The 12,268-nt window shown below is 45.2% G+C and overlaps 1 protein-coding gene across 2 annotated transcripts in view; it reads left to right on the top strand.

The window, feature by feature from the left end:
- The first annotated feature begins 167 nt into the window (after nt 1-167).
- tmem104 (transmembrane protein 104) overlaps nt 168-12,268 on the top strand; it is a 51,855-nt gene continuing 39,754 nt past the window's right edge. Inside the window, exons 1-6 of one of the 2 annotated variants that reach the window (XM_030378803.1) lie at nt 168-658; nt 977-1,046; nt 2,136-2,257; nt 2,733-2,814; nt 4,879-4,975; nt 5,865-5,948. In XM_030378803.1, coding sequence (XP_030234663.1) covers nt 1,002-1,046; nt 2,136-2,257; nt 2,733-2,814; nt 4,879-4,975; nt 5,865-5,948 — 430 coding nt within the window. In that variant the 5' untranslated portion in view covers nt 168-658; nt 977-1,001. Of the gene's footprint in view, nt 664-976; nt 1,047-2,135; nt 2,258-2,732; nt 2,815-4,878; nt 4,976-5,864; nt 5,949-12,268 lie in introns of both variants that reach the window. The other variant, XM_030378801.1, reaches the window with a different exon arrangement.

Raw genomic sequence — 12,268 nt, 5'->3', positions numbered from 1 at the left:
TGACCAAAAAAATACATAAATATTTTTTATTGAACATCCAAGCTACGTATTTATTTTACGTAACGGAAAAATGCATAATATTCAAAAATTTAAAATAATTGTAATATGTATTTGGAATGTAAACATTGCTGCTCTGGTAGTCACATGACCAACGCTGAGAAGGAGGGAGACTCGCTTTATGGTCCAGATGTAACTTGTGCGGGCGGAGCTTCACGTTGATCAGCATTTAAAACTCTTTTGATAAAGTGACTTGCCATCAGAGAACAAATAATTAAACAAAAAGTACCCGAAGAGGAATCCTAAGTTTTCCACGGATAAGAATAATCCAGTTTGAAGAGAGGTGTATTCGCATCGGCCGCCGCAAGGTCGATGCATGAGTGAACACCTGAAGGACCCCATGCTTTTTGAACATCTTTGCATTTGACAGCTACCTTTACTGGGTGTTATTACAATTACTGTACACCAGTGGGACTCTAAACTACTGACGTATGGCTTTCTTTCCAACACACCATCCTCAAACAACACTTAAACGATGTCGCCTCGGGCTGTGTTGAGTAGGCTAGCTCGCTAGGTTGGCTTCCTCCTAGACAAACCAGGAGCATCCTGCTAGCATCCTGTTAGCATCGCAGCTAGCAAGCCCAACTGGAAGTGATTAAAAGTGAGGTGAGGATTTTTTTATTATTGTGTCCAAATTTCGGGCGACTACTGTATGTCTTGCCGAGTTCGTTTGTCTACATTAACCATGTCAATGGAGTGACATGCACTCGGATCCACAGAGGCTGTTGCTGGTCGTCAGACTCATACGTGGCATCTATTGGCTGATATTGATGTTTACATCCTGACACATCATGTATTTAACATGACCACAACAAGTGTTCACCTCGAAGGCGATATCAGGGAACATGTGTGCATGTTTTAATGTGCATGTCAGTTTATAGATGCATGGTACTGTATTGTAAAGTATTGTCCCTGACAGGCAGTGATCTCGTACGAGGTGAACCATGGCAGGTGGCATCACAGAGTCTGGGGAGCCCTACTCCCCATTTGTAAGTATATGAAAAGTGTATATTTTGTGTTTTCAACTTTTTATGATAGAATATTTATCATTTAAACCGGAAGTAACTGACCAGTACGGCCAGCAATGCAAAGCAAATATGCCTGGCATCCTTGTCTGTTATTTGGTGGCAAATTTCGTTGGAATTGTTTTTTAAAACTTTCATTGGAGTTATTTATTATGTATAAAGGTACTGTTTTTACCTATCTGGTCTTTGTATGCATATTCAGTGCTGCTGAGTACTAAATACTATCGCTAAGTGCTTGTGGGAAAGCACATGACCCTTAAACTCATGAGCTACATTTTAACCACAAAGAGGAATGTGTTTTGCTTATCTTCACTATTTGAAGGGGAAGTGTAAACCCTTACTCATCAAGTTACTCTCTGGCTGTTTTGTGTTTTTGATCTACTACATTTTCTTTCATAAGTCGCCTGACCTTGTTTAGTTCAAAGTAAATAAGAGACTTACTTGTTTCTCTGCTCATGGGTGGTTACAGGAGGCTGATGCAATGAATCCTTAAAACATTCTGAAATAGGACTCCGTTGATCACTGTGTAAATCATGAAATTGTTTTACTTTTTTTAGGATGGTCTTTATCTGTTTAAGAGTGCGGAAATTACATGTGACCAAAACACTTATGTTAACATACAACAATTACAAAGTTTAAAGGGTTGGGGTTAGGTAGATTCAGTTGGTTTATTCAATGTTGAACTCTTGAATTTACCCTATTATATCAGCACCATCTGCAGTAATGCAATTGTAAAAAATATAATTGTTTCCACATACATTTTACACCAGACCTCAAGTTTGAAACTCTGGCTAAACCGATTATCTTGTGTTGTACACTCATGTAGTACTTGTGTAGTTTAATTTCTAAAAAATGAAAATAGTGACGGACAGTGAATTAAGTTACAGGGCATTAAGATTCAGGTAGAGAATGGGATGCGGTGTCTTTCTTTAGGGGCCCTTCAGGTTAGGCTGTGTACAATAGGGGTTCAGACCCAGTATCTCCCCACTCTCATCATAAACTGCTATGTTACACTGTGTCTAACGCTTGTCGGTTGGTGCTGTTGATTGACAGGTGGGCCTGGTGTATATGTTCAACCTGATCGTGGGGACGGGGGCGCTCACCATGCCCCGGGCCTTCGCCACCGCCGGTTGGGTCGTCAGCCTGTCACTCATCTCCTTCCTGGGGTTTATGAGGTCCCACCTTTTTAATGCCGTTACAATGACTTTGCATTAGGGGGTTCTGTCATGAAGTGATGGCTTATTCAACAGCGATATCTTTGCGTTTAAACACATGGGTTGAAAAGGGTCTAGGTGAGACAGAAAGTTGTATTATATTCATGGATTAGAAATACCATTGTAAGCAGTCTATCTGAGGGTCATTACATAATTATAATGAAATTTAATGTATGGTATCGGACTAAAAACTAGTTTCCCTTCCTCATTGACCTCATATTAGATTTTTTTTTTTTTATCATGATCTAAGTCTATAACTTAATTTCCTGATGATACAATAGAACTCAAAAACGAGAAGCTAATATTAAATGATTGCCCCACCCTAGGAAGAAAATATCAATGCATGGATATCGATGTGCATCGCTGGCTGACATGGATGTAAATGCAGTAGTAGTGCCGTTACCTCTCTTATTCAAACTCTCTCTCTCGCCCACAGCTACATGACGACCACCTTTGTGATCGAGGCGATGGCCGCCGCTAATGCTCAGCTTCGCTGGAAGAGGAGGGAACAGGAGGAGGTGAGTGTTCAGCAGTATTTCCGTGTAGCCATTTCCCAGCCTTGTGGTTTTATAGCTAAGGAAGCTATATCCTGGTGTACACTGGTGCTTATGTAGCTCACGTAGCTCTTGATAAGATAATTGAATACTTTATTGATCTCAGAGGGGAAATGTGGAAGCACAGCAGCAAGTAAAGGATGGGTAGAATACAAAGAGGAAAATCTACTCACACTATTTCTACGTACAATGAGAGGGCAAAAATACATTTATACTATCAACAATCTAAAAAAGGGTGAGGAGATAGAGTGATAAACTATTGTGTCTTTGTTGTGCTCACGATGCCATGTTGCGTCAGGGCTGTTGGTATAGAATAAGGTCATAGTGTTTGTTTTGGTCAGCCACAGGTCCCCCTGTACACGTTTCTTAGCTCTCGAGCAGACTGGCATTACTGTTGGGAGGTCATGCTGGCAATCTGTTAACCTGAAAGGGGTTGCAGGTTCAACTCTCATCATGGCTAATTGTTGGTGTTTTCCCCTTAGCAAGGCGCCTTACCCTGACTGCTCCTGACCAGCTGGCGTTGAACTTCTATGGTTGACAAGTTGTTGTGGGTTAGGGCGTCTTGCTCAGGGATGCCTACGGGAAGACCTGAGGCATTGGGGACAGAAACCCTGAACCTTACAGCTGTGTGTCAAACACCAGAAGCACTAGTAGCTCAGACCATGGTGTCGCCAGGTATACAGATGGAAAAGCAAAAAAGACACCTTGATGCAGGACAGGATCCTTTAAAGCGTGAACACATTATGTGGACTGAACACTGCGAGAAATGTGTTGCATTTAGTTTGAGCTGATTTATGAATCCCTGATGGGATCGGTTTTATTTCCAACCCCAGCTGAGGTGTTCTTTGTGCAATTTCAACTGCAGTGCTTTGATGTACAGTTAACTACTTCAAAGAGGCCTTTGAAATGGACCTTATAATAGTCCTCGAAGTCATCCAATCCTGCTGATGTTTGCAGTTAACGTATAGATGGAGATGAATGAATGTTCTTGTATTAGTAAAGTGTGGACTGTATTTATGGAGTCATTTTGGTTCATGTCTGGCGTTCTGGCCCAGGGGCTTCGGGCCTCCAGTGCCACTGGCTGGAGTGAACACTATTGCTGAATAGTCAGTCTGGGTTTATAGCTCACTCCCTCTTCCTGCCTCCTTAACCAATAAAAAAAATGGCCAGAGTCAGAGGAAATGAAAGCCATGTTCCAAAAATAGAAGTCCGGTTCTCTTTATAAAGTGTGCTACTCCATTCATAACTTAATTGCTAATGTATGCTTTTTTGTATTTACCTCCTTTCTACTTGTTATGTTAATGCATAGTGTTATGTTTTACTTGGCCCCTTGAGCTTTTCTCCCCATTTTGGATAAGGCTGGAAAATATGTCAGTACATTGACGTATCAGAATTTAATTTGTTGGTAGAAGTTGGGCAGGATAGTGTTGTGTGGCTAGGATGTTGGACTAAGATACTAAAATCCTACCTGCTCCTTAATGTCATGTATCTGAATTCCCTGTCGTCGCTTTGGTTACAATAGTCTGGTCACTGAATAACGGCTAGATGCGTGTCATTGAGGAGCAGGTGGCGGCTGACAGGGCAGACGCTGGCCTAGGAGGAGTTCCACAGGGTTACTTTGGACTCTGGTAATCAAACCCAGCAGCTCCTTTGGCTGCGAGTCCAGCACAAACCTCACCACTACACAGCCCATGTGATGAGTCGTTTCCTCCTCCTATGAGCTGATCATCACTTTCTTTCTTTCTTTCTTTCTATCTTTCGTTCACTCTACCTCCCTATCTCTTCCTTTACCTCTGTTTCTACCTCTCTACCACTTGCTCACCCTCTGTCTCTCTACATCTTTCTCTACCTCTCTGTTTCTACCTCTATCTCTATCGCTTACCCTCTCTACCTCTCTGTTTCTACCTCTCTCCCTCTCGCTCACCCTCTCTCTCTCCACCTCTCTGTTTCTACCTCTCTCGCTCGCCCTCTCTCTCTCCACCTCTCTGTTTCTACCTCTCTCCACCAATCGCCCGCCCTCTCTCCCAGGAGGACGACCCCGCCGACTCCACCTCGGAGGACTCTGATGATGACGTCATGGTGCGCGGGCGTTCGGAGCCTGAGAGTCGGCCCATCCTCTCCGTGCGTGAGTACCCGGCGTGAGGCTCCCAGTAAAGCATCTGTGTTTGGATCATGATCCGTTGAACGGTGGTTGTCTTCGAGGGTATTAACCTCTTGTAAATGCTACCAGGATGTCTCCCTCCCTGACATTTGTATCTTCTGCCCTCAAATCTCTCATTTGCATTTAGCAGACACTTTTATCCAAAATGACTTGGCAACGGTTCATACTGACATTCACACACAATCTATATTACGGCGGAGTCAACCGCGCAGGGCGACAGCCAGCTCGTCAGGAGCAGTCAGGGTGAGGTTTAGTTGCTCGGGGACACCTCGACACTCAGCTAGGAGGAGCCAGGGATCGATCTACCAACCTTCCGGTTACAACAAGTCAACTCGCTCTACCTCCTGAGCTAAGCCGACCCGAATCATTTTCAAATGATTTGCACAATATTCTTTATAGGCAAAACAACGCTTTCAATGGCTGTGTTGGACTGATCCCAGCCGACCCATCTAGGCCTTTTGATGGTAACTTAATGCAATGGGATGTATACATTCCTTATATCCACCCATATAATCCTTTAGATAACACTCTTCCTGGATCGATGTTGGCAGTGGAGGAGGTGTGTTAGTGCTTTTGCTGCGTAGTTTCACTTTTTCCCGCTGTAGGGAATTTTATCCACCCTCAGTCGCTGTTCATGTTGACCTGCTGGAGAAGTTGTTCGGTTATCTGTTATCTAGTATCTGCACTGTCTGAAATCCAACTGTAGACATCCTTAAGAAAGCTTCTCTCCCTCCTTCTGAAGGACCTGCATCTGTATTCGCTATGAGTCTCTTTCGATAAAGGCATCTGCCAAATGAATGCAATGAATCGACTTTCTTCCTCTGATGGCTCTCCTCCCCTTCTTGTTTTCCAGAGCGATCTAGCGGCCATGTGGATCAGTTTGAGATCGTGGAGCGGGTTGAGATGGGACAAATGGCCTCCATGTTCTTCAACAAAGGTAAGGTTCTATATGACAGTGTTGTCATCTTAAAGGAGATGTTCTATATTAAACCATTGCCATCTTAAAGGGACACTGTGTACAAATGACTCCCATCTAGTGGTACAATTGTATATTGCATTCAAACTAATAGTGCTCGCTTGTTCAAAAACTACGGTGAGCAGTATGTGCCAAGAAGTTGTGTCATGACATCCAATACTACCTCATCGAGTCATTCGAGTGATGATGTGGTTCGTTATTTCAAACAAATTTTAAACTGCATTGAATCATTAGTGTAAGCTAATGATGTATGAGTAATTACTCCTCGAGCAAGATAGTGAATTATTTCAGTCCTCATTCACGCTGGCTCAGAGTGTAAACGTGTTTGCATTTCCTGCACCACGTAGTGCTTTTTGTCTCTCTCGGCCGTTCATAGACCGGAAGAACATGGAAGCCTCCATGAGGCTTACCCGTCCTATGTAACTACATATTAATTATTCTTCGCTCAGGAGGATAAGTGAGATTTTTGGCAGAGATAATCTTACACCAATGAGGACTTATTTATGAATGAATACGTTGATTTGAGGTAATAAATGACTTAAAATATTACACAGTGTCCCTTTAAAGGTGATGTTCTATATGACACCGCTGTCATCCTAAAGGGGATCGCCTATAGGGGTCACCCCGTCCACAGGTGTTGTCATCTTAAAGGTAATGTTCTGTTAGGGGCGGAGTTACCTGTTATACCTCTTCAATTCATTGTATGCTACGGAACAGCCACTACACTCTGCGGGGAAAGAAGGACGTTTTAGGAAGAGAGGGTGGGATGTTGTCCAAGTTCTCTCACCTTTTTGGCAGTCTTGTCACATTCACACTGTGAGATACTTTAGCCTTCTAATGGGATGTAATTTCAGACTAATAAATTCATAATGATCTGGTGGAGACCCCATCAAGGCAGCCGTTTCATCTCAGAAACTGCATATGCGTGCGCACACGTACATGCAATTGTGTCGATTTCCGCTGTGTGTAAGTAATTATGTGTGATTTCTTTGAGTTTCTATGTGCATTGTGCACGTGCCTGTGGTGGTCGGCGAACAGACTTTACAGCAGTGCAGTGGTTGTCGTAAACACTTTACAGCAGTGCAGTGGTTGGCGTAAACACTTTACAGCAGTGCAGCAGTGGGTGTTCACACTTTACAGCAGTGCAGTGGTTGTCGTAAACACTTTACAGCAGTGCAGTGGTTGGCGTAAACACTTTACAGCAGTGCAGTTGTTGGCGTAAACACCTAACCCAGAACAGAGCTGCGTTACACCTGTTTACTGCTCTAGGGGAGCTTGAGGGTGAACATGATTTTCTTTTCCTGTGGCGGGGCTCACGGCCAAAGCTATTCTCTGCCTTTTTCAGTGTCTTCACCGTCTGTCAGTGGCTCCCTTTGACCACTAGATAGAGCACTTGGCACACACCACACACACACACACACATAGAAATCGTTTTTCCTTTCATTTGATCTACGCCTCTCTCTCCCCCACTCGTTGCTTAAATGGTCATGTCCTCCGCAGTGACCGTGTGCACTTGCAGCCGTCCCTCATCCATTCATTCCCATAGAGACAAACAACATAACTACACTCCTAAAACAACACCAGTAGCCACTTACTCGCTTGGAGTACAAAGATAAGTCTTTGAGGACGACCTCTCCTGCTGGCAAATGGACTCCATGTAGGAAATATTGATTGGTGGAGAACAGTGGTCTCTCTCTCTCTCTCTCGCTTTCTCTCCTCCCCCCCCCCCCCCCCCCCCCCCCCACACACACACACACCCACAGGTCTGACCCCTATGGCCCTTAGTTTAGTGCCTTTGAGCAAGGTGTCTCAACCCTTGCCAGCAGCAGAAATAGCCAATGTGTGGTTGTATAGTGTATTTGTCGTCTCGGTTTTTATATTTGTAGAAGCAGGCTGTGGACAGGAGTGATCCCAGGGGTGTCATATCGATGATTTAATGTTGTAACCTTTGAGTTGAGACTTCAGAGCCACTCAACACGTCGGTCCATCGCTCAGATATGGCTTCCTTCACTACAGGCATTGAGTCGTTCCCCCAGAGGAGAATTTGGCTTCATGAATGTATTTTTAAAATGTAGACTCCAATAAAAACGGAGCTATTTACCTGCTGCCTGTTGTTCTTTAAGCACTTTAAACACTGGCTCGCACTGACTGAATGTTCGTTGTTTATTTTTCCCCTTTTCTGCTTGCTCAGTCTTGATGTTGATGACTTGAAATCGAAAGATAAACCCCCCTCTTGTGTTTAGCATTTCAGCAGTAAAGCTCGAATCATCTAGAATTATTATTGATTTAGGCCTGTCGCAGTGGACATCAATTATACAAAAGAACAGATGACAGCGTTATCCTTTTGGGTCCCCAAACTGTCACTGCTGTGACTTCCAAAATATGTTATGTTAAAAAGGGGCATTGAACTAAAAAGCTTTTTTTTGTTTTGTTTTTTTTCTTTTAAACAGGTTCACGTCTTACGGGATCTCTCACATAGTAGTGTATGTAATTGTCGGACACTTATAGTATAACGCCACGGTGTGCATGTGTATGGAGCTGGTTCTGTGCATCGATAGATTTGGATGTTTTTGTGTGAGAGAGGGTAATGCGACGAGAGAGACGCTTACGGTAGTATAACGGCACGGTGTGCGTTGCATTTCACACTCAACATCGCTCATTATAACGCTCATACACGACAGAGGTACTAAAAAAGTTTCAAAGTTGTCGTGAGTCGTAACCCTACTTCCTTTATTTGTAATTTTTTTTATGTTTGGATTCAAACTGTAATGCAGGTAGACACTTTAAGATATTACAGTTAAAAGTTTAATATTAAAGGATATATTATTGATTTGCAAGTGTTTTCACAGAGTGCATCGCTATATTGTATTACATCAACAAATTAAACCTTGAATATAGAATATCTACTTCATCAATGTGAAAACTGAGTAGAGAATAAAAAGATTCCCTTAAGAATGTTTGTGACTGTCGGGCGGGCTCCGGCGAGACTGCCGCAGAGATGCAGGTTTGGAACGCGGCCAATGAGGGTCGATCTGCCGGTCAGCAACACTGCAGACGCATGTTGAGGGAGGCGTTACCCTAACCTTCACACGTGTGACGCGCACGGCAGAGTCGATTGAAAGACGACTCTGGTGCATGTCGCTGAAGTCGCAGAGCGGAGGCTGGAGTTACTGCCCTTGTTGAACGCAGTCCGCCGCTGCGTGGAAGAGTTACCTGCGTGTCTCGCTGCGCCCTTTGCAACGCAATCTGGCAGTAAGCGGGGACGGCTGTGCAAACAGAAGGATTGACACACACACACACACACACACACACACACACACACACACACACACACACACACACACACACACACACACACACACACACACACACACACACACACACACACACACACACACACACACACACACACACACACACACGGTTCTACCCTTGGCGGCCCGGAGGATGTGGGCTCTGAATGCTAATTCGTCCAGCAGCAGCCCTCCAACCACCCCCCCCCCCACTCCCCCACCTGATACCCCACCCAACACGTCCCCCCCCCCTGCAGTTCAGAGCTTTGTTCTAATCAGCGCACCTCCTGTTCCATTCATCTTTACCGCCTCAGAATGACTTTCCCCTAAATGCCATTCCTTCTGCTTGAAGAAATGTTAGATAACTGTCACATACCGTAGAGTCTGGTAGTGGGTTTGTGAAAGGCCATGCTACTGATAGCCAGTTTCAGGTGGTCGCTAATAAGGAAACTGCTGCAATCTCTTTCTGGTAATTTCCACGTATGAGGCGGACACACTCGATTTCAGTTTGCCTGTGGTTCCGATCGATATCAGAGTTGTCATGTAAACAGTGAGTGGAGTATTGCTTATTGGATTTCTGATTCTTGGTTAAAACTGAGAGGATTGGCTTTCAAGGTTTGCTGCTCTCAATGGGATGTTTGTTGTATATTATGTTTATTCCCATGCTTTTTTTGTTGAATGCAATTTAACGAAAAGTTGACACAGGGAATCCTACAATTTGTACAAAGACTATACCAAGAGTTCCCTTGTGGTTCGCTGTTAGATGAGATTGAGGTAATGGTTCTGGCCCCTATTGAACAGAAGACCTACCGCGTGGGTCTGCTGAGAACTTTGAGGCCGTGACGGAGCACCTCAGCTGAACCGGGCTTGTCATGTAAACTCTTAACTAGGGCTTGTTCCAAATTGTCTTCTAGGATGAATAATTAATCCAATAGTGTCTCAACTGTCAAATGTTATACCTGCAGTGCTTACAATCTTGAGCCCGTCCTCGACTTCCATTCTCTCCTTCATCTGGGCCACCATATGTTCAGAAAATATTTTGGTGACACTTATTTTAACCTCTTCAACCCTACGCCCTTTTTTTTACTAAAAGGGCTTCTACGAGTGTTTTTGGGGGAAATCTACCATTAACAGACTACATCTTGCCTTTGCTCCAGGTTATGATTCATTTTTCAATCTGACCGATGGCCAGACCACCACATTATACCCCCCACCCATTGACCATCTATTCTCAACTCCCCGGCCACACAGGTGGCTCTCCTATTGGTCAGGTGGGTCAGTCCGGGGGCGGGCCCTGTGATGGATCGGGCCGTGGACTAAGCGCCACCTGGCCTCAGACCTCCCCGCCGCGGCGAGCAGCCATCATTTGTTTGGGGGGGGGGGGGGGGGTGGCTGCTGTGTTCTCAGGTAATGGAGGGGTATTAGTTAGGGCGGCTGACAGACCCTGCTGCACAAGCGGCATCCTGGTCCTGCGATCGCTTTCTGAGACCATCAGGGTGGGGGCGAGAGGGGGGGGGGGGGGCACACAGTCTTCCCTTATCTCCCCCAGTGGAGCTAATGGACCCGTGCTACAGGCTGCAGCATGGAGACATGTTTGAGTCCCCGAGGGATGCCCTGAACAGACTGGAAATGTGAAACTAACCAACCGCAAATATGAGTTTCAAATGAGTCGAGCTCTTTATTATTGTGCCTTTTTTGCAGTCCGTTCTTCCTGAGTTGTCTTAATATATTCTAATGCCATAGCAGATATTTACTGCTGTGTGTCAAGCTGGGTTTAACTGTGCTCACGTAACTGTGATTAGCTTCCCACGGACGAGTAACGGCGGAGCAATCAGTTTGCTCCACATAACGTCTCGTTATGAAAACTCCTTTCTAATTGGCTCTCCTCTTAATTTCCTCAGTGTTAATGAATGGCTTCCCTTGGCCCGCTCACTCTCCCCCAGCCGTGTGTGTGTGTGTGTGTGTGTGTGTGTGTGTGTGTGTGTGTGTGTGTGTGTGTGTGTGTGTGTGTGTGTGTGTGTGTGTGTGTGTGTGTGTGTGTGTGTGTGTGTGTGTGTGTGTGTGTGTGCGCGCAAACATGGTTAGTGTTTACCTCAAAGGGGCATATCTACTTCGCTGTAAAGAATTGAAAGTGCTAATAGACGCACGTCTCTACGCGATGTGTAGGGAGTAGCGCACGCGCACACACACGCGTAATGAATCCATTAATGAGTGTTTCTTGTCGTGCCTGTGGTGATGTGACAGGGCTGTAAGACCGGTCCGGCGGGAGGCTTTATCACTCCCTGACATGGACCTGACACTCCTTGATCCATCACAATCTGCCGCTTGGCAGCCGGCCGCTAAACCAGGCCCGATGGTTTCGGGGGGTGTCACGACGCGTGATCTCGTTGGCTGGCTCCGGTGGGCCATGATGGATTACAACCCAAAGTACACAGTCTTTAGATAGGCGGCGTTAGAAAGACTCAACGTCGTTTTCTGTTTTTTAAGGATGCCTTAAAAGGGAATTTTACATTCATAAAACGCTTTGAATTGGATATATATGGAAATTAGGGATGCAAACAATTAATCGATTATCGATTTAATTGTCGATAAGAGATTACTCGATTAAAATAAAATACTTGCAATTAATCGTGTTTTTAACCCGTAATTCCCCACCCGTCCACGTGAGGGCGCGCTTGACGCCAGACGTACTTGACGCACACGCGGGAACACAAGCGGAGTGGTTTCACGCCCTCTCTCTTCAAAGTTCTTTTCAACTTTCCCTTACGGTACTTGTCGACTATCGGTCTCATGCCAGCCTTAGATGGAGTTTACCACCCACTTTGGGCTGCATTCCCAAGCAACCCGACTCCGGGAAGACTGCGCCCCGGAGCGACGGGGGCCGCTACCGGCCTCACACCGTCCATGGGTTGAGCCTCAATCCGAAGGACTCGGGCCCCCACGCCGACACCGGGAAAACAATCTTCCGTACGCCACATGTCCCGCGCC

This window comes from Gadus morhua, chromosome 2 (assembly GCF_902167405.1).
Source record: "Gadus morhua chromosome 2, gadMor3.0, whole genome shotgun sequence".
In the NCBI taxonomy this organism is placed as follows: domain Eukaryota; kingdom Metazoa; phylum Chordata; class Actinopteri; order Gadiformes; family Gadidae; genus Gadus; species Gadus morhua.
This window is presented reverse-complemented; position numbering and strand designations above follow the sequence as displayed.